Genomic DNA, 21,516 nt, shown 5'->3' with positions numbered 1-21,516 from the left:
GTTTTTTTTTCATGAAAGAGTGACATTTAATGTAATTAATTACTGAGAGTGAAATGTCGAGTATGCATTTAATGAATGTGTTAATCAGCAGCCAAGGTAACAAATCATGTTCAGAGCAATAACAGAGAACATAACATGCTGTGCAGTGTATCTATTATTACAATGATTAGGAAAGACATGCTTTCAGATTTTAAATGTAGTCCATTAAAAACTGTGCTCACCTCCCTCGGCTAATGATCAGCCTCTGTGGGATGCCAACTGTGGAAATTTCAGCTTCTGGCATCTCAAGATGCACATTTCTTGACCTCGGCCCATTTTCTTCAGCAGTTGTGGTTTAATGTCACAGTGGAAATGGTCGAATAAATGGAGAAAATGGAAATAGAACAGAGGCAGATGTGGGGAAAATGTAACCTAAGACATTAAAGAATACAAGTAAAATACATTTTTAAATGCATTTTGTGTAAACACTCCACATCTTGCATCACAACAGTGGTGTAATTGTTTCTGGCAGTCTCCCTTCAATGAGACTATTAACTACGATGGCGTTAATTCTACTGCTGGTGGTGGATTTATTCAAAAGCTAAGCAGTGTGCCATCAGTCATTATCTTTCTCTCCCGCTGAACAGAAATGTTCTTTACTCAGTATGTCTTTGGCTCCCCTCAAGGCTCGTAAAGGCTGTTAGTCAGCACAGTTCTGTCATGTCCAAGACGAGAGAATGATGCAGGGCGCAGGGACTGGCACTCATTCAGGTCCGTCTCAGCTATTCCCCTTTTTGTGGAGAATCCCAGCTACAGCTATCCCGTATCTAACATCAGTTTGTTGTGAGGTAAGCGCTGGTCCAGAAACTGATCCAATTATTATACCCAATATGGAAGCTTATTTAGACTAGTGATGGGCGCCAGACTCCAGTTCTCATTTGTTAAAGCATTGTGAGCCAAAACAAGCATCTGCATGTTTATCCTAAGCAGGTGTTCATTTCAAAGTGATCCTCTTGTAGTTGATGAAGCATACCATGTGGATCTGATCTGATTTGTCGTGTAGGGCTGTTAACATAAAAAGGAATTCCACCTGAGCTTCTATTGGTGCAAATCAGGAATCCTATTCTAAATTTGGGAACTCTACTGTCTGCCAGTCACATCAAGACATCACAAGTCTTAAATTTAAAAACAGGCAGCAACCAAAGATTGAATGTAATCCAAACTCACTTTGTATTATCTCAGGAAGTTACCAGTATTTAGTGTTTGTTTTGTTTTGACTTTGCTTATCTTAACTTGTATTCTACTATACAGCAATACAGTATTGCAATTTCACTTTTATTTCCTTGATGCTAAGTCTTCTTGCCTTGTTGAGCAAATTAAAGTTTCACTTTGACCCAATACTATTTTAGCACGCTATATCATGCAACAGCCAGTGGCAAAAACAGAGGGCCATGACACGCAGACCAAAGGGGCTAGATGTCCATGTTTGTGTCAGATGAAACAAACCCATACAGCTGCTCATAAAAGTAATTAATATTCAAATAATACCAATGTAGACCCAGCTAAGGAATTTAATCCAGTAAAGTCCTACTTTGAGACGTATTTTAAGGATTGGTGTATTTTATGCAGCCTCAGTATCTCTATTTATGGGTATTTATCACCATCTGCTGGTCATATAGGAAAAAGCCAACCCATGCAAGACTGTGCAGCCTGCAAACTCAAAATATACTAGTGCAGTAGTCCTGAGTGAGTGAGTGAGTGAGTGAGTGAGTGAGTGAGTGAGTGAGTGAGTTAGAAGGGAGGTATAAACATATTAGCTGAAAACACAGAGACAGAACATATCAAACCGGCAGCCTGGAAGTTAGAGAAATGAGCTTGTGATTAAGTTAAACACAAAACTGACATGAGGTGAATGGATAATGCTCTTCACTAGTAAAACCCATAGTGGTTCAAAAACAGACTGAATTATGTGTACACATTGCATTCAACAGTTCAATAATACTACATACCAAATTTCAATCACCCAAAAACTCAAAGCAGAAAACTTTTCTTTTTTTTTCAGAATTTTATTCTTTAAATTATTTTATAAAATCTCATTTACGTTTCAATATATATATTTTCACCGATTAACAATTTTGGCTATTTTCCCTTTCCACCCCCATGTATACCCACATATTGATCGTAAGGTCCATACCCCTTCACATAAACATTGTGCAATGATCCTCAGTGCCAAGGCGGAAGGTGGGGAGGAGAGAGGGGGGCAGTGGGTGAGGGTACATGTAAGGTTGAGGGAGAAGAGGTATGGGTTTGGGCCTTGTACAGAGCATGCCAAGAACGGGTTGGGGAAATAGGGAATGGTAAAGGGGCTGCCTAACTACACGACCACTGTTAACATCAGTAAGATAACCACACAAAGAGGTAAAGGGTGTATTGACTTCCACAATGACTTGAGTGTGTCCGGTGTGGGTTAAACCAATCATGTTCAAATGGCTCAATGTATTCCATGACACTAAATAAAAATAGCTCTTTTGTTTTTCCAACATCAGTAATTCACATCCACTGATGAATGTAAAGTAAGCTCCACATCAGATATTTACCTATGACAAGTCAGTTATTCACTAAAAGATTAAAACAGTGCCCACAAACTTAGCAGCAGCCTTGAAGACTGTTTAGCCCTTTGTAGTGACCTACACAAATTATCAGTCCACTGATCCGAGTCACATCCACGTCCCATGGTGTGCAAGTAGGTATCTATGTTGATGATTCATTTCTAGGCTTCTTAAAAGGCCAACATCTAGAGACACAAGGCTAAACTTGAGCAAAACCACAGATATATATGTTACATTAACTGTGCATCTGGGCAAGCAAAAGGATCTTGTTTTCTACTCCAATAAAAGCTTTGTTCTTCATTTGGCAAAATGATCACTCTCGCAACATGGCTCAATACTGAAAGTCATCTTTGTTGCTGGTATGATTTGTGATCAACAGACTCGAGTAACTGAAATATATCTATGATAAATATTCAAACTATTTAGAAAGGCTTCATTGGATGAAAAAAACAAAACAATTGCACACCTCCCACTAAGGTCACTCAAGACTTTTGTGATACCCAAGTTAGCTAATGTTGACCCAAGAAGATCTCTCAAAGAACCCTTAAGCTACATCCAAATGGCATCAAAACATCCCTTCTTTATGTTGTTTAATATGATAAAGACACAAAACTCAGTTTTAAAGGGAAGGAATGAACAGAAGTGTGAGTGAGTGTGAGTGTTTAGGTAATATCTGTAAGCAAAACTAAATATATATGAAGTTTGACGTCCAGGCAAAACATGGTTATTATTACAGATATTAACCCCTGTAAGCACATAGTATATTGATTGATCTACAAAGTGTGAATTGCTGCATAATTCTGTTAATACGCATGGTTCAATATAGACACCGTGTGGTGGTTAAACCATTCTTGTGTGTAGTTTTGAATTACTCTGAATTCTTTTCTTAGCTGTCATAGAACAAGCTATGCATTTAGTTCATGTAGCCTGGCAAAACCATGTTAATGTTTAACCTACATGCTGGTAAAACACAAAACAATGTAAATGATGACACCGGAAAAACAAAAAAAAGAAAAAAAGAATTCTACGATAAGACAGCTAAATGAGCTTAAGGCATTTAGAGGTTATTCCTGACAGAACATAAAGGATAACATGATCCTAAACGATTGTCAAAATAACCTGGACTTTTTCTAAATGAAATGTGATTTAAAATTAGCCCTTGGTGACTGTCAATTGCAATCTAACGCGTTAATTTTTCTCTTGCATGGAGAATTTAAGCCTAATCATGAAAGGTACCCTCAAAATGTATGACACTCAGTTTACATATTAGCAGAGTTTATTTACCTGTGATGGCCCCAGCCCTTTGAAGTATACCAATAAATTAGTTTAATGAAAATTCCACAGCAAATGGCAGAGGCTTGCTTGAGGAAACTCATGATAACCTCATGCACCAAATCACCCCAAATCAAGGCCCTCAGAGAGGGTTTTCAGGGTCTTAATATAACTGGGAATGTCACCACCAGTCTTAAATGACTACACATTGGCGATCACTGTGTGAACACAACAACAATAGCCATGTGATAAATACTACCTTTGCAAAGCTAAAATGTTGCACTGAACTGCGACATATTATAAGAGGTTTCTGTCTTATGTCAATGTGAAAAAACGGAGACAACTTACACTACAATGCAATCCAGTGCACTACCACAAAATACAGGTTCAAAAATTACCACAAAACTAAATTAGCACCTTTCTGACAGTTTCAATCAAACTTAACAGTTTAGGCTTCACAAAGGTAGTATTTGTCGCAGGGCTATTGTATTGAATTGCATTATAATTTACAGGTGTTCGTGTTTTTGTGTCCACCCGCTGTATATACAGACACTGTAAACAGCCACAAGACAGAAAACCTTGTGCTATTTGTTCAGATGACAAAGCCCAGGATTAAGTCACAAAATAAATAACCTCTGCTAACCTTCAAAAGTGACTGAATCAGCTGATTGTAAGAGATGTTTTCTATTCAGTTAAAAACGCCAGTTGCAAATTAGAGAAGAATAATTTAAGTATTTCTTAGGTTTCAAGGGCTAGTTTGAAACCACAATGTCAAACTGGGTATATAAGCTGAAGCCACTTGAGGTAGACAGAAACTGTAGTATACACTTTCATACTGTCTAAATGCTCACACGTGAGACTTCCTGTGACTCCACCTGAGACTGACAGGGAACAACTGATCTGGTAAGGGTGCACTACAACATCGTGGACCATGAAGGCTTAAGGAGTGTAATGAGAGGGGATGGGGGGCTTGGAACTGACACAACTCAACAGGCTATTTACCAGAAATAAGTCAACGCCACATATCTTCAATGTCTCAAGTCAACAGCAGCATTTAAACCTCATATAACCAGAAACAATTGAGGGTTAATTTACATGGCATAATCTTTTAAATAGAATATATGGCATCTGACCATTGTCTCAATATGTCCCTTTGAGATATCGCACACCCCACACCCACAGACATAAGTTTATACCCCAAAAATCCCAATGACAGACCTCATGCCCATTTAACAGTCTCACAATGTTCTAGAGAATAGAGATTAAAAATATATACTATTGACTTATTGACTTCCAGTGTATGTTTTCTCTGTTTTCCCTACTATTTTTCAAGTTTAAAAAGATCTCCTTTGTCACAATGCAAGCTCTGAGGTCTTTTCTACACACGCACACACTCACACACTCACACACATATATATATACTGTGTATATATATTGGAGGATTTTTTAGCTGAGAAGTTAGGCAAAGTATATATGTTCATTTGGACGGAATTCATTCAAAATGAGAAGGAATTACTCTTTTCTCCAGTCTCCCTTTTGAGGAGGACAGAATTTGAGGAATTTGGGAAGCGCTACAACATCACATGACTACTCAAGAGCAGGTAGCAAGATAAAAAGAAGAAGAAATAGATAAAAGGCCTGAACTTGTACAAGGCAGAGAGATGGGCAGACGATATGGCTCTCTGTGGCATGTGCATTCCAGGGCCCTACTAACAGTAAGAGAAAATGTACAAAGTTCAAGAGAGGGTTAGAGAGAGCGAAAAGACCATCAGTTAAAGGGGAAGATAGTGAATGAACTGTTTAAACAGGAACAGAGCTAAAGCAATAGTGCGAGACTACGCAGAGGATTAAGGGAGGGGACTAGGAGGGAGAAACAAATATTCTGTCTGCATGATTCATCGGTACACCAGGTGAGATATGGTGCCAGATTTGAAGTTGAGCTGATGGTTGGGCACAAAGCTGTGCTGGGGGTTCTTTCGCGTGCAGATATCCTTTGCATACAAGCCCATGCACGAGTCACATGACACCTTAGAGCAGTTCACACAGGTGTGTGATGCACCTGGCTTGTTGCAAAACCCGCATCGCGAACCCCCCAAGCTTATCCGCTCGCTGCTGCCTCCCTTTGGCGTTGTCAAGGCAACAGACTTGCTTGGAAACAGCTTAGTAGACATGAGGGGTTTCTCCACCATCTGGGGGTGAGGGTGGGGGTGAGAGTGTGAGTGGGTCAGTGTCAGAGGGTGTGGATGGAGATGGGAGTGGGAGTGAGCATTAGAGTAGACAGAGAGCTTTTCCTTCACAGGAATGTATCCATCAAGGGGTCGTGGGGATTTGGGGTGGTAGTCCTGGAGGCCACAGCAAGGGGAGGGGTCCACATCATGACAGGCAGAACAGAGGATCATGTCACACCTCTGGCAGGAGGTCATAGTGGAGCAGCCCAGCCCACAACCCTGACACTTCACACCACCATGAGCTTTGAGCAGCCACCCATCCCTTGCCTCCCGAGGCTCTCTGGATGCAGGTCGAGAGGGGGTCTGCCTTCCTCCCGTCCCAGCAACACCCCTCTCTGTGTACAAGTCAATCTCATCCAAAGAGGACAGGTGGTAGGATGTGTAAGCATCCGCTGGGGGAGGTGACTGAATTGGGAAGAAATCCGCAACAGGGCTATAGGAAGGTGGAGCTGCCACAGAGAAGAGAGACGCTGATGTGCTGGGCCTGATGATCTCATCCTTCATATCCTCCTCTGCATCCACAAACAGAGGCTCCTTCCTCAGACTCAATGAGGCCTTCAAGACAGGCTTGCTAACTGCTGCGTGCCAGTGACCAGCCCCATCTGTAACATCCACCGATTTAGACGGTCGGCTACCCCGCCTCAGGTGGTGGGCATGAGGCCTCTCTATATCCAACGGCCGCACAGACAGCCGAGCCATATCTGCCCCAAGGCTGTCGCGCCTGCGGAGCGCCTCAGCACAGCCAGCTGCATCATCTCTGCAACCTCTGCGGAGTTCCAGGGCCTCTAGCTCTGAGGCTGAACCACGGGCCAGAGCCACTACCTCTCCCAGAAGACGACACTCTGCCTGGGCCAGGAAGAGCTCAAATGCCAACTGGCGGAGATGATTTGCGCCTCCTGGGTGTTCCTGCAAATGGAACTGCGTATCATGGTCACAGGCGTAGCCGATGGTGCGCATTAGAGATCGGAGTTCAGCATCAGAAATAGCAGACTGCAGATGGTACACGTATGGGCCAGTGAAGGTCTAAAAGAGAAATGGATTTAATTTAATAACTAAAACAGCTTGACACGATAAAGCTCTAATCTACCCAAAAAACTGACCTCACATGCATTAACTCTGATATCATATAATTCAAAATATAGGTTTGTTTTGCTACTGTGTTTACTAACATTACAGATGTAAAACTTTTAACAGCATAAGAAAATATTATGTCACAAAAGATTTAAAAAGTATTAAAAAACAGGACAAGCAATTTACGAGGGATAGCAGGTTCCAACCCTGTTTCAAAATTTGGTGGAGGGGAAACCCTTTTGTTTACATATAAACACACTGTATGGTGTTGTGATTAGACAATACTCTAACAAACAAAATACTAAATTAGACAAGAATTATAAAAGAGTATGTTGTATGTGTTAATAATAATACATCCTACAATACAGTTAATAAGTCAGCTGCTAATGTTGGGTAGCCTTATGTTACTGTATTCTTTATATACATTAGGTACCTGATCAACAATGGAGACAAAGAGCCAACAAAAAAGGTAAATTGCAGCCTACACATCCTCAAAATGAATCTGTAAAGATTCTGTACTGCCTCTGTACATATTAGTGCTCAAACATCACTGCAGTCTTAAAAGTATTAAAAACTAGCATGGAAAAAAGCTGGTGGACTCTGTGGTGAACCTTTGAAGCGAGAATTGACTGTGGGATAACCTGTATTTCTCTGTCTGTCTGTGCATGTGTCATTTGTTTTATTCAAATCTAAAAATTGCACTACAAACTTCTACAAATTAAATTAGATAAACAATAATATTTTATTTCCTTTGCAAGTCACTATCACTTTCAGGTACTTTGACTGGGAAATGTATATGGTGAATATACATCCCTGAGGAAAGTAATATTGGAAACTGATGGCTAATGCTGTGATAACCAACATTTTAATAACTAAATATTTGGTTTATGTCAGCTTTAAACACAGCTGTAAGTAAGAATAACATGACAATCCTAAGAATAAACTAAACTCACCTTTATACATCTGAACTCCTTCTTCCAGGGGAAAAGCAAGAGGTTGGTGCAAATGGTTTCCAACGTGTGGAACGCTCTCTCCAGGCTCTTGATGTTGCCCCCTCTCTGGCAGCGGAGAGAATTCTCCACCACCTCATAGAAACGCACCATCCGGAAACGTTGTCCCGGATCTGGCTGGTAGGCCCCTAGCAGAGCTGTGGCTGTGGAGAGTAGGCCCTCGCTGTCCTTGTGTCTCCCTCTATCCCCCTCTGATGCAGTTCCAATCCATGTGTATTCCTCCTCCAGACGCCTCTCCAGTGCCGTCACATACCTCCGAAACAGATCCTCTTTTAACTTGGCATCCATTATTGACAGCAGACTATCAGTCAGCTGTTATACTTTATACTTACGCCTCCCCCCTTTTAGCATGCCCTGCACCAGGATGCCACATTCAAGCATCATTTTTGATCACCATAATTCACTGTACACGCTGGCACACACTCAATGTTAATTACGTTTTGGAGAGGTGGAAGAGAAATTAGACTTTGCATCCAATCAGCAGCACATCCTTTAAACAAGAGATGTAGTTGTCTGCTGCTTTCAGTTGGCGTAGCTACGCTGCAGCCTGTAAGGGTGCATTCTCATGGGCATCTCTGGTTTTGGCTCAAAGCATGACTTGTTTTCAGACAAACAGGTCTATGTCCTGCAAGATGAGGTCAGGAGGAGCTTCACTCTCTGATAATGCAGAGTTGTATCTATTCCATTCCTTGGATTCAGCATGTGTAGAGTTCAAGGTCACTCATCACGAAGACACATTTATGATCGTGTGATTCTTCTGAGCTGTCTCCAAGCTGTAATGACATAGGAGAGCTTTATAAAAATGGAAATCTCTCTTTCTGACACACACAAATAAAGAAGGAACATTAGGCCACATTTCTTCCTGCTGACTGTCAGTGTTAATTCAGTCCAAAAGAAAGTGCATTTGTAACGATCATCATTAAGAGCATTTTTAAAATCTACTGGGTCAGATAAGAGAGAGGGTTTATAGGCACCACTATTTTGAGAAACAATGTCTGTGCTCTGAGTGTGATGACGTGAGGGTGCTTGTGTGGGCTATTTTATGTTGGTCGTATAGCTAATAGGTTAGACTGATAGATTATCATGAGGTACGCAACCAAGAAAGAAAGACTAGGGGAATTAGAGTGTACATAACCAGGATTGGGATTCACTATTGACAGACAAATTCCTTTTGTCTTGCGTTCCTGTTTGCGCCAGTGAATATGTGCGCTATCGGCAACGTTACTACGAGTGTAACGTTAAACCATGGTAGCCTGCACTCAGCTTTAGTTGGCTAAAATTAAGAACGCAATACGATATATGGACATGGATACGTGTAAACCTAAAATGCTGTGAGGCTTGAACCACAGCAAATTAAGGTTTCTGCTCATCGGTCCCAGGCAACCTGGCCGGCTATTCCAGTTACCCGACACATCAACCTTAGCGAGCATTCGTATAGCGAGCTAGCAAGCAACATGCCTTTAGCTAACAACATCACCATGCATTACTATTGCGCATCAACTGCAACAAAATCAGTCCGCCACGACCAATGTTGATAGTAAGAGAGAAGCCCTGAGGACAGCTTGTATGTTAATTCTTCATGAATCTCAAACCCGACAAAGACTGATGCTGTCGCTGGCATGGGCCCCCTACGGAGTATAAGCTAAACAGTGAACGCCCATTTCAGCGCAGCTGGCTAGCTAACAATTGCTTTAGCTAGCAGGGCGGTCCATCGCTAGATAGAACTCTTTGGCGATTTTAGAGTAAAGTATCTAAACATATAAAATAATTGTAGCTTGTCTTATGTATGACCAAGTCTAATTCTGTTTTGGCTAAGAGCCCTCACGCCGTTTTCTAACCAGAAACACCACCACTCGCACACCTTACCTTTAACAAGTGCTAGCAGTGGCTAGCTACGCCTCCTCAGCTGTTGGAAATTCCCATCACCTTAATGCGCATGCGCTCAGTGCTGACAGTTCACCAGCATTAGGGGCCCACGTGTTGTTTGAGAGAAGGAGCCGGGAGGAGGAAGGGATGCAGAGCCCACCACTACACCACCACCTCTGTGTGTGTGTCTGTGTGTGTGTCTGTGTGTGTGTCTGTGTCTGTGTGTGTGTGTGTGTGTGTGAATTTACAGTATTTTTTGGAAAACAAAAATAGAAGCTCGCGCGTGCAGTTTGTCATTCATTTGGTACGTGTGTGCGCATAGAAAATATTTGTCTTTAGCTACAATTAAACAATATAGGTCAATATACATCCGACAACAATAACGTCCAGCAATTCGTCCAGTTTTAGGAAACCATTTTTGTTGTATAAAAAAGGCTTCACTTGATCCACTTTGTTATTTTGAAATTGGGTTTACCTTCCTTTCAATGTATTTATGCTCCAAGTTCATACGATTTTTTAAATAAAAAAAATGTTTAAGTCATTTAAGCATTAATGTAAAACATTCTCCAGTTCCTGCTTTTCCAATGTGAGGATTTACTGGGTTTTTTTATTGTATATCATTGTGAATATCCGCGGGTTTTGGACATAGACTGTATATAAAGACTGTCAGACAAAACAAGATATTTACTACTACTATTATTTATTAGTTGTCCACAGTGTTTATATACAATAACTTGAAAACGTTATCATGTGTTGTACTTTCAGCGATAACTCCGCCCTCGCGCATAAAAAAAGAAACAGAACCCGGTGACGTCGTTACGGGAACGGTTGGTGGGGGACGGAGTCAGTGAAGAAAAGAAATGGCGATGCTCGGAGGGTTTAGCGCAACACAGCACAAGAAAAACGTCTCTGACGGGAGCAACGACGTGTCGGAATTCGTCTGTCCAGTTTGTCTCGAAATTTTCGAGAGTCCTGTAACAACACAATGCGGGCATACGTGAGTATTCTACCTTTTTTTTTCGATCGTCCTCCCCTCAACCCACGTCTACCACCAGTGATTCAATGGTACGAGGTAAACATAACGGGGGAAAGGCTTGTTTTTAAACATGTCGTGCCACCAGAGTTGCAAAACATCGAGCATGCGTGTGCCTGCTTTTGTTGTGACCGTGTAATTCTATTTTGCTCACTTGAATATTTGGCAAAACCAATGCAAGCTTTGTGAATCAGTTTCAGTTTTGTTTACATCAAAGAGGCGGCCTCACCTGGGAGTTGTAGTTTAAATCGCTATTGCTTGGACTCATCAAACCTCTTAAAAGGACTACAAGTCCCTGCGCCCTCTTGAGGTGGGGACTTTCCATCGGATTTACAGGAAGCTCTAGATAGGAGCTTTACAGGGATCATCCAGCGAATGACAGCTAATGGTTTCTTATAGTGTATTTTAATGCAGCCTATAAATAGCTGGCATACTAAAAAGCTTTTTCCTTCTGGTCACCAGAGGCCAAATTAAAGTGGATTATAGTTTCATTGACTTGTTTCCCTTGTTCATCATCACGTCTTCACCCATCTCTTGTCAGGTTCTGCCAGAGTTGTTTGCAGGAGTGTTTGCGTCCACAGAAGCCAGTTTGTGCTGTATGTCGGGCCGGCCTGGGCCACTGGACTAAAGCCGCTGAGCTTGAGGCCCTCATCCAATCATCTGTGGCAGCTTGCAAGGGATGTGGAGCTCAGGTATGTTTTATGATGCATCAGCTAATACAAGGCATCTGAATGACCTTTGCTGGTTTGTTATGAATTGGATTTGGAAACATGCAAGGGTTTAGACCAATCACTACCGTGCACAAGGCAACCACTGGGGCCGAAGATGTCATAACTGCATATGCACAAACTGATACTGAGTCTAAACTTCAGTCTTTATATCTACACAGTGGCAGAGTTAACATTACAAACACTTTAAAAAACAATAATATAATTTTGGTTGTGCACTAGCAGTTACTGATGTGTGTTTTCTCACTATTCAGGTTGGCCTTTCTCAGATGAGAAGCCACACAGCTGCCTGTTCAAAATACCAGGAGTACATTGAGGAGGGAGTGAGGACCACTGCCCAGAGCCAGCCTGCCATCATCAGGTGAAATAGAGGGCGATACACAAAAAACAGAACTGTGTCCGAAATCACTCGTTTATTCATTCAGTATTACCTGCATAATAAGCACTAAATAGTTTACTATAGTGAGCAGTAAAATGCATACATAACATATATTTTTATATATATACACATTTATACTTAATATGGGATAGGATAGCATAATGTTGTTCTCATCACCATCACTGTAGAGATTGTGGACACTCGCACTCCAGTTGAAATAACTTTACTTTCTAGTCTGATGTGGCCAAGGAAACACAAGCCATAAACCGGTTTTGACTTCCCATTTGTCTTACCATATCCCACATCCCTTTGTAAACAAAGCAATCAACCTGCAGTGCAAAAGAAAATAGTAATGGATTATTGAGGTAAAACCTTTCCAACAGTTACCGTCATTTAGGGTGCTTTCACACCTAACCTTTTTGGTTTGGTTAAAACGAACTCAGGTCCGTTTGCCTGGTTAGTACAGTTCATTTGGGCTGGTGTGAAAGCTTTCAATCAAACCCTGGTGCAGACCAAACAACCGACCTGAGACCGCTTGAAAAGGTGGGTCTCAGTCTGCTGTCAGGCGGACTCTGGTGTGGTTCGTTTTGTGGTGCGACAGCAAACAAACCAACCACAGGATTTTATGATAGCAGATATGTGATTTTACCATCATTTCAAATGATAAACTTCTAATAAGTCCATCTGCTGATTGTGACATCTGTTCAGGAAGCGATCTTATAATTAATCTCTATAAGTCATGTATATATTTATGCAAATCATTTGGTAACCATGGTGACACATATGCACGTCAATGTGGGTGTTTTCCCTGATGTCAAAAGCTGTTAAAAATGCTGTGCTTGTACCTTACTCTGTGTACTTTGTCAGTTTATTAAGTCCATTAAAAAGTGTGTGACAGCGATCCTACAGTAATAAGATCTGAATCATTACTGTAGCCTACAAGGCGCCTTCTTTTCATCCTGTCTCTACCTGTTAGTCATTATTCATAACATGCGGTTGATTTGCAGTCTAATAATACTAATAATGTTTAGAATCAGTTATTTCTTCATTAGCTCTTTGTGACACCAAAGAACATTAATATACACTTTAAAAGCATTAAAGTGCGGTGTGACTTGCTGTCGGGGTTCCTGATGATGCAGGATGACAGTCGCTAAAACTGTCCAATCAACGAGTTACCTTTCAGTCTTAATAACTTCATGTTTACTCCTCTTGGTTCATTTGTAAAAAGTCAGCGTGAACAGGAACCGGACCAGAACTAAGATGCAACAATGTAATTTTTTTCCTTTCCCTTGGTCCGGACCAAATTAACCGAATTACAGGTGTGAAAGCACCCTTAGACCCCCAACACTTGTATTTCCTTGGCCTGATAATCAGACTGCAGAGTTGCCATTTTGTTTTCACTTCATCAGTTAAATAATCAGAGATGTTTCCAGTGGAGGACACACACACACACACTTGCATGTACAGTGATTGGGGAATGTATTCCTTGACTGTTATGCGTTAACATGTAGTTAAATTAGCCAAAACAATGAGATCCAGGTTCTAAGAAGTCGAATTGCTTTTATATTGTGACAATAATGTTAAATTCTTTTGGTGACTATTTTTATTTTCTGGAGATAATTATATACAATAAAAGTTTGAGAAACTGTTACTTGTATTGCAGACATGAAGACTAATGAGGTAGTAGCCTTTATAATTAATTTCACCCAGTTAGAACAGTTAAATTTATTCAGAAAATTATATCAGTTTGCTGTATGGCTGTCTTCAAAACCAGAAAGATGTCATCTTCTCTCATATCGTGATATCAGTATTATATTGATATCAAACAACTCTGTTTCCATTACATCCAAAGTGCAATATTCCTATAGCTGAGAAACAAATCTCTTTTGTAGAAAAAACATTTACAATACAGATTCAGTAGTGCAGCATATTTTATTGTTTCTTGTTTCTTTCCCACAGTCCAGTGCCAAATCGCTTCACCTTCACCTGCCCATACTGCAACTGCCAGAACCTTGATCAGGACGGCCTGGTTGAACATTGCACTACCCATCATGCTCGAGATGCACGCCAAGTGGTAGGAAATCCACACTGCACTGTGACTCACAAGAGTCGCTCTTTAAAAACAAGGTTCTTCACATTGTTTGGATTTAGCTAGGGTTAATGTGTTCAGCGATGCGTCATTACTTTCACTTTGTTTCTGTCCAGGTGTGCCCCATCTGTGCCTCAATGCCTTGGGGGGACCCTAATTACAGGAGTGCAGACTTTTTCCAGCACCTAAAGATCAGACACACCTTCTCTTATGATACCTTTGTTGTAAGTTGAGGCCCCAAACACTGTCTGGAGTTTCTTTTTTTATGTTATTAATAATCAGTCACCGGTTCTGTTTTCTTTCACCCATGTCTATGCAGGATTATTCCACAGATGAGCACACAATGATCCAGGAGGCTCTACAGCGCTCCCTTTTGGACAACTGAAGTGTGAAGAACAATCCACCATAGGAGGAATCTAGTGAAGGGGAGATGGTGATGTCAAGTCTTGAGAAGACAGAACAACACACTGTATCATCATTCATCTATCGTGACGATGGTGGTACTGTATTACTATGGGTAATCAGTTTCACTGGGAATTGGTCTTGTTGCTATGAATCTATAGGTTTATTATTCAGAAAATAAATCACGCAATATGGTTAAGAAAACATTGTACTGTCTGATTTAGGAGTGATACTGTGTTTCCGGTGTGATAATCTCTTATCCTCCCCTCAGTTGAGTCTGTAGACTTGATAGTTTGTTGAATATCTATTAAACTATGTTTGTTAAAGCGGTTTGTTCATTGATGACATGGTGTCATATAGCCAAAAAGTTGTAATTAAATTTCCCTGTCGTCAATACTTGATGTTATAAGAGGGTTCGACCACTAGGTGGCTAACTATTGCCAGCAAACAACAAACTTCACAAACGGTGAAGTGGTCAAGTAATGTTAACAATAATATATAATAATCTACTCGAGTGACTCTGCATGTTTACCCTCAAAAGAGGAGAGGGAGTTTTTGTTTTGTTTTTTTTTGAGTTTTTTTTAGCAGATGGAAACTCTGTCTGTTTTTATGCTGTTTCTGGGTGAAGTTTGTGTGAGAGAGTGTGTGTTCATTCTGTTTTCAGAGATCTACTGGAAAGAATAAATTATATGAGGGTCAAACAAAGCCAGAGATGGCTGTTTGCTTTATTGTAATGTTTCTCCCTTATGTCTTTGTGCCTGCTGGTAGATCTTGTTTCTGACTTCCAAAACTCATAGGGCTAATAGTTCATCCAGTGAACCAAAAGATGCAAGTAGGAGACCATCAGTGTGTCATAATCTGTCAGGTCTGTGATTTTCATTGGGGGAGAATTTATTTGCATGTTTATGGCCACAGGGGGGCAGTAGAGTTCCACCGTTCTCTGTCCATCCATGACAGCCACAGACCCTCACCAGCCTCCTGGCTCTGTTGCAAGACATAATTCAACCCAGATTTCATTCTATAAATGTGCTTTACTCAATGTGTTGTTCTCCAGCTTAGTTTTTAAACTGGGTTTTGTTCAAATGCAGCAAACAAAAATGTCACTGATCTTTTGAAACTGAGGTTTTAGTGGGGTTATTTGTTATAGTTTTAACAGAATAAATTCACTTTTAGACAGTTGCTGACATGACTTAATATTTTAAATGTAACTTCCTGTAGTGTGTTTTTTCATGCCCAGTGTCTTGAATGCTTCATCACAAAAAAACTGCAGTTTGTTTTGCTAGTTTACATATTTTTCACTGCCAACAGTTCTGGGGGTCAACATAGTTATTATTTGTATGGTTCTAAAACTGACAGCATGTGAAGCATTACGAAAATTCAGTTTCTGTTGGATATTTTTATTTCAATTCTTAAAATGTAAATTGTGTCTATCTCTTATTTCACATCATTGTTGTTTTCCAATGACTTGTAATTATCACAAATCAACCATATACAGTAGTGCAAATCTTCACACAGTTTGGATTGCATTTGTCTTCTACCAACAGGTAAATAAAACTAATACACCCAGATCAAGTAGCTCTAGAGCAGAACCTTAATGCCTTTTCACGTAGTCTTAGGTGCCAGTTAGCCCTACGTGTTCGTTTTTCTCTCCAGTGAAATGTGTAATAATTTTGTATGTGTATCTCATGTATAATGACCTTTTTTTTTCTTTATCAATATATCTTTCATTCTCTTTTGTCAGCCCTACTGTTAGGGGGTGCTAAATCCTGATAAATTAAAGCGCTTTAATTATTTAAACCCTGGCCCCAGAAATCAGGCGCAGTGATTTATACCTGTGTGTATGAGACGTGTGGGGGAAGAAACAACACTCGCTACTTTGATGGATGACCACAGTGAGTGTGTGTGTGTGTGAGAGAGAGAGAAAAAGAGAGCAGTTAAAAGGAAGGTAATGTGAAAGGTGCATCAATCGAAACTCTGGATTTGCTCAGTTGTCATAATCAGGCAACAGGCAAAAGGTGTGTGTTAGTGAAAATAACTAATTGGGGAATATATTAAATAAGCCAACCTTTGTTCATGTATTAGATATCAGGGCAGTGCTATATCGTACCAACAATGATATTGCAATGTGTTTTTGCATGTACTTGCATTTGTGTTAAGTTTATGATGAAACTTAGGCCCTTCGGTGTACATTGTCCACAGGGAGAGAAAACCCTCTCATCTCTATTCTTTCCTTTGTGTGCTTCTTGTATCTGTAATTACTGTAGCTAAACGATATTACAGTTTCTCACCTAGCTCTACAGAGAATCTCACCCACCAAACTTCTTGATGTAGTCCCCCCTTTCTTCTCTTTTCTTTTTATTTCCCCCCACCCCCCGATCAGGTTTTTGCTCCTGGCAGATAGAGGGGAGATGTTAGCTGTGAGAGAACTAACGAGATACTCAAGTGCTTCTGGGCAGGAAGGAAGTCGAGCCGAAAAACATGGCAGAGAGAAGTCTTTCTTGTCTGTTTGGTGGCGGACCTAAAAAGGGAGAGGGGGGCTAAGGTGGGGAATAGGAAAAGGAAGAAAGAGAGGAAAAAGGGAAGAGAAGTGAACACATTGAATAAAAATTTCATAAAGTTCAGCGCGTGGTTTCTTTGATGCGAGCAATAGATAGTGTGTGCAGTCTGCAGGCTCTGTGGAGGCAGCAATTAATGCTACATGTGCCCACAGGCGCACTGTGAGAGGCGTGGGGATGGTGGCTTGTTTTAGAAGAGTGTCGCACCATCACTCTACCCTAGACACCCTTCCACCAGCCTTTTGCTTTCTTTTAATGTATTGCAAACCCCCACTTCCATCTACTGTACATCTCTTGAAATTCAGCATCCCTGAACTTGTAGGTTTATGCCCCTCGGTAGCTGTCTTAAGTGCTTATCACCTAGACATTTGAACAGTTGCAGGTGAATGCACCATAAGTTCAATCAATATTGTTGTAATGCTGTTGAAATTGCACAGTTTTGAGTCACGAGTCAGGGCCCGGCATTACCCTTAGAAAAGGGAAGACTCCTCTCTGTCTGCTTGATTTTTGGCACCAGGTCCAAAAAGATGGCTTTCTTCCTGGTTTAGGCTATTTCACACCCATCACACAGTGCATTCTGCCTAAATATTTGGCCAGAGAGACAGAGGTGGTGTATATTAAAGTCAGTCAGGTAGGAATCAGGAGGACTGACTTGTATCCATCACCTGGTGCTTTTAGCAAAAGAATATCTAACATAAAAAGAGTGAGAGTGTAATTGTGATATTAAAAACATACTGTGTGATACACAGGAAAGGTGACAAGAGAAAGGAACTCCTCAAATGCCTGGAAAGTTCCCTCTCTTGGTCTTATCTCTCTTTAGTTTTGCTGAGGCAGGTATCTGTGATGAGGTGTGGGGCGTGTGAGAAGAGCACTGGGAGTTTGTTCACCGTAAAATTCCTCAAAGTCAGGAGAAACAGGAAGAGCGGGAATCCTGCCACCCAGGCGCTGCAACTCAGGCAGGTCGGTCCTCTCAAATGTTTGAACAGAAATGTGCCAGTGGGCTTCCCCGACATCAATACTGGTTCTACACCAACTCCTCTTCCGCTTTTAAACTCTTAACAACCGACCCCCTACCCCAGCCAGACACACATACACACTTCTTGTGTTGGTAGCCTAAGAGCAACAAGACTTACCTTTGATTTAATTATGCCTGCAACCAACTTGGCCCTGTATCAGCTGAAGTGAAACTTGCACATCTTGTGTGTGTGCATTTATTTTTGTGCCCTCTAAAACCTCACTTCTGCCAACATTATGCCAAAGGATAACAGTTTATCTTTACTCTTGTCTCTAAAAGTATCATGTGTAGTTTGTCACTATAAATCAAATACGATATATTGGAGGAGAAAAATCATTTGATCTGTTTTGTGTAAATCCAAGCAAGGGACTTTGAATTTCCGTTTAAGCTACTGTATGTGACTCCCTGAAACGCTGCAAAAAATAGTTGAAAAAACTCACACCAGTTTTAGCCCCTCTAAAAGCTTGGAAAGTTCTCAGAATCACTGTTTCTGCAGAAATATTCTCCTGGAAGTGAAAATGAACATGAAACACATTGATATAACTATCAGGAGAATTGCTAATCATTGCTTCCTCATGTATTTATTTATTTATTTGAAATCTGCACAGCCACTGTACTAATATTTGAAAGTTAAACCCTCTAAGGTGTAAAGGGGGTGGGCAAGGTCCCTGGTGTGTGTGTGTGTGTGTGTGTGTGTGTGTGCATGTGTCACAGTGGAACTGCAAACCAAGTGAGGCGAATGGCTCAAAATTTTAGTCCCGCTCTGTGTAACCCTGTAGACCAACTAAGATGTGTGTGTGGAAGAGAGCAAGGCCCAAGGCTATTATTCTCCCATTAATTTTTCCATTTGAAATCAAACCTCAGTGGGCGTGCGTGAGGGAATCTAAGGAGGGGGAGAGGACTAAAGTGGGGATAACCTCATCTGGGTGGGGGGGACAAATGTTGGTTGTAGCGGCGTAAATGTCCAATAGGGGAGGCAATTTCACTTTCAAAGGAATCCTCATTATTTGTCAGACTGTCTCCCTTCTCCTGTCTTAGTCTTCCTGGTCCAGCATGCCCCGGGGGAAAACTGCCTGCCATTAAGACATCTGATTTTTTGTTTTGTAGCTACACAGTTGAGAACAGATGAGGATAGTAGTTGTATCTGTACAGTCCTGTAAATGTTCTCATTTTAACTGTCTATTCCACTTTCCACTGCAAAACTTTCAGTACATACAGGACATCTTACATCATTGTGTTCCTCAACACACATACAATTGAGAAGACCTGTTAACCTTCATTCCTCCACCCTACCTACCCACACAAACACACCTACCTCACACTTCCTCTTCGAGTCTCCTTCAATTCCAATCATCACTCTCCACCCTGTTTCCCCCCGTCTTTCTTTGAAAAAGCGCCAGTGCTTGCTAATCTGTCAATCAGACGTTGTCCTGTTGTGGCGATGATGGGGGTCCGTGACGGTGGGCCATACACATCCAGCAGCTCGCAGCTCGCAGCTCGCAGCGGCTCGATGATTAAACAGGCAGGTAGTGAGTCAAACTGCTGACAGCAGAAACACACTGACAGCTGATTTGGAAGACAATGGTCCCGTTCCTTCTACTTAACTTGTCACGGCAGTCAAAGCACCTTCTCCATTAACTTCTGACATATCTGGAAAGATGGAGGGAAACACACATTTACTGCACTGTACTCATAGATATTTGGACATGTTTACATGGGCACAAATACTCATAAACATCCAAACAGATCTATTTTGGAAGATTGCAAAACAAAAGTTACCATGTAATCAATAAGTCATTAGTTGTAAAATATCAACTAAAGAGTATAAACTTGATGAATTGTTGATTAAGATGAAAAATGCAGCAAAAATGTAAAAATGGAATTGATTATAAACTTGAGAAAGCCTGTTCTGAGAAGTTCTGATTTATGGCGTCAGTGTTTCATTAGAGGTCCATCAGAGCTTGAAAGTGAATAACAGAATAATGGCATTATTAAAGTACTGCAAGTCGTTATTGTGGTTGTGATATTACTGTGAATGGCTTATGGGAAACATCATGAGATCCTTTATCTGTATATTTAGAAGTAAAAGCCGTACAGTTTGGTGTCAGCGCACAAAAACGAAACCCAACATCGCCTTGTCTGTCAGATTAATAGTACAACACTTCCCAATTATTAACCGCCTCTGCAGTGTACCATTCATATTCAAAGCTGTTTACCTCCCTCCACTTCCTGTGCTTTTGTGTCTTGTGTCTTTACAGGAGGGAATGGACGACACAGGCAGATCTGTCAATCAAACAGCAGCCCCCAACCACCAGTGACTGCCCATAGACAGCCGTCCATACACCTCCACGGGCTCCGGTCCCTCCTCAGCTCAATGAGTAACTAACCTGCAGGTATTGAATCAAACTGCTGACAAGCATGTGGAGGGGAGTGGATGGGTGGGTAGATGGGGGCTGTGTAGGTGGATGGGTAGAAAGATAGAAAGGGAGGGGAGGATGGAGATGACAATAGCATAATTTTATACCACACCTTGGTGAAGTAACCTTTAACTTTGCAAAGAAAGATGGGTCTCTTTCCTGTCCGTCCAGACTTACATTTTCCTTTTCCCTCATTTCTCCTTCTCACTCTCTAAGTGGCATCCTTTGATGGGCTGTCCCTCTCTCTCATCTTGTCTTCTTAGACAGATGAGTGCTGTCAGCGCTGCCATCACTGCCCAACTAAACATTAATGACTCTCTTGCCTGACAAGTGTTGGCGGGGCAGAGGAGAGGTGAAAGGGGGACGCCTCTGGACAAAACCAGGGATGAAAAGGAGAAGTGATGGCTTTATCTGCTTGACAGATTCTCTTTTGTCTCTCTGAACTTGCGTATATGTATGTGTGCCATCAGCAGATTCTTGGCTTGACATGACGGTTTTATTGCCCTGTTTTTCCTCCCCTCTGAGGAGCTGGACCTCTTTGTATTCCCATTGCCCCTCATCCTTCCTGCTGGCATTTCTGACATTCCTTTAAGTATATCTGTGTGTGTGTGTGTGTGTGTGTATTTGTGTATATGCAGGATTGTGTGTTTATCAGTGCTGCTACTTATTTGTAGGCTCACATGTGTTTCCTTCATATTCTCATGTGTGTTTCTTGAAGAAAGCATCCTGGACTTTAATGTTGGCAACAGTATTGGTGGTGACGGCACAGGGAAGAGTCATCTCAGAGGGATGGGTAATGAGAGGAGAAGAGGATGGAGAGGAGTGGGTAGCCAAATGGTGTAGTCTGTGGGTCAGTTTAGATG

At 41.3% G+C, this 21,516-nt stretch overlaps 3 protein-coding genes across 3 annotated transcripts in view; 1 reads left to right on the top strand and 2 right to left on the bottom strand.

Annotated features, from left to right (window-relative positions):
- Positions 1 to 2,754: 2,754 nt before the first annotated feature.
- On the bottom strand, positions 2,755 to 10,485 carry spata2 (spermatogenesis associated 2). The gene is made up of 3 exons (XM_044210814.1): positions 10,036 to 10,485; positions 8,113 to 8,942; positions 2,755 to 7,111 (listed from the first exon to the last, which is right to left on the bottom strand). The coding sequence occupies exons 2-3, from the start codon at positions 8,455 to 8,457 to the stop codon at positions 5,756 to 5,758; spliced, it is 1,701 nt and encodes a 566-aa protein (XP_044066749.1). The 5' UTR covers positions 8,458 to 8,942; positions 10,036 to 10,485; the 3' UTR covers positions 2,755 to 5,755.
- A 351-nt stretch (positions 10,486 to 10,836) lies between these two features.
- On the top strand, positions 10,837 to 16,468 carry rnf114 (ring finger protein 114). Its single transcript, XM_044210815.1, has 6 exons — positions 10,837 to 11,032; positions 11,610 to 11,760; positions 12,051 to 12,157; positions 14,135 to 14,249; positions 14,381 to 14,488; positions 14,584 to 16,468. The coding sequence occupies exons 1-6, from the start codon at positions 10,896 to 10,898 to the stop codon at positions 14,647 to 14,649; spliced, it is 684 nt and encodes a 227-aa protein (XP_044066750.1). The 5' UTR covers positions 10,837 to 10,895; the 3' UTR covers positions 14,650 to 16,468.
- Positions 16,469 to 19,264: 2,796 nt separating this feature from the next.
- The window catches only part of LOC122883029, a 244,426-nt gene continuing 242,174 nt past the window's right edge, over positions 19,265 to 21,516 (bottom strand). Inside the window, exon 5 of the transcript XR_006379535.1 lies at positions 19,265 to 19,886. The gene's annotated coding sequence lies outside the window, so the exon portion shown is untranslated. The remainder of the gene's footprint in view (positions 19,887 to 21,516) is intronic.

This window comes from Siniperca chuatsi, linkage group LG10 (genome assembly GCF_020085105.1).
Source record: "Siniperca chuatsi isolate FFG_IHB_CAS linkage group LG10, ASM2008510v1, whole genome shotgun sequence".
NCBI classification, from domain to species: Eukaryota; Metazoa; Chordata; class Actinopteri; order Centrarchiformes; family Sinipercidae; genus Siniperca; species Siniperca chuatsi.
This window is presented reverse-complemented; position numbering and strand designations above follow the sequence as displayed.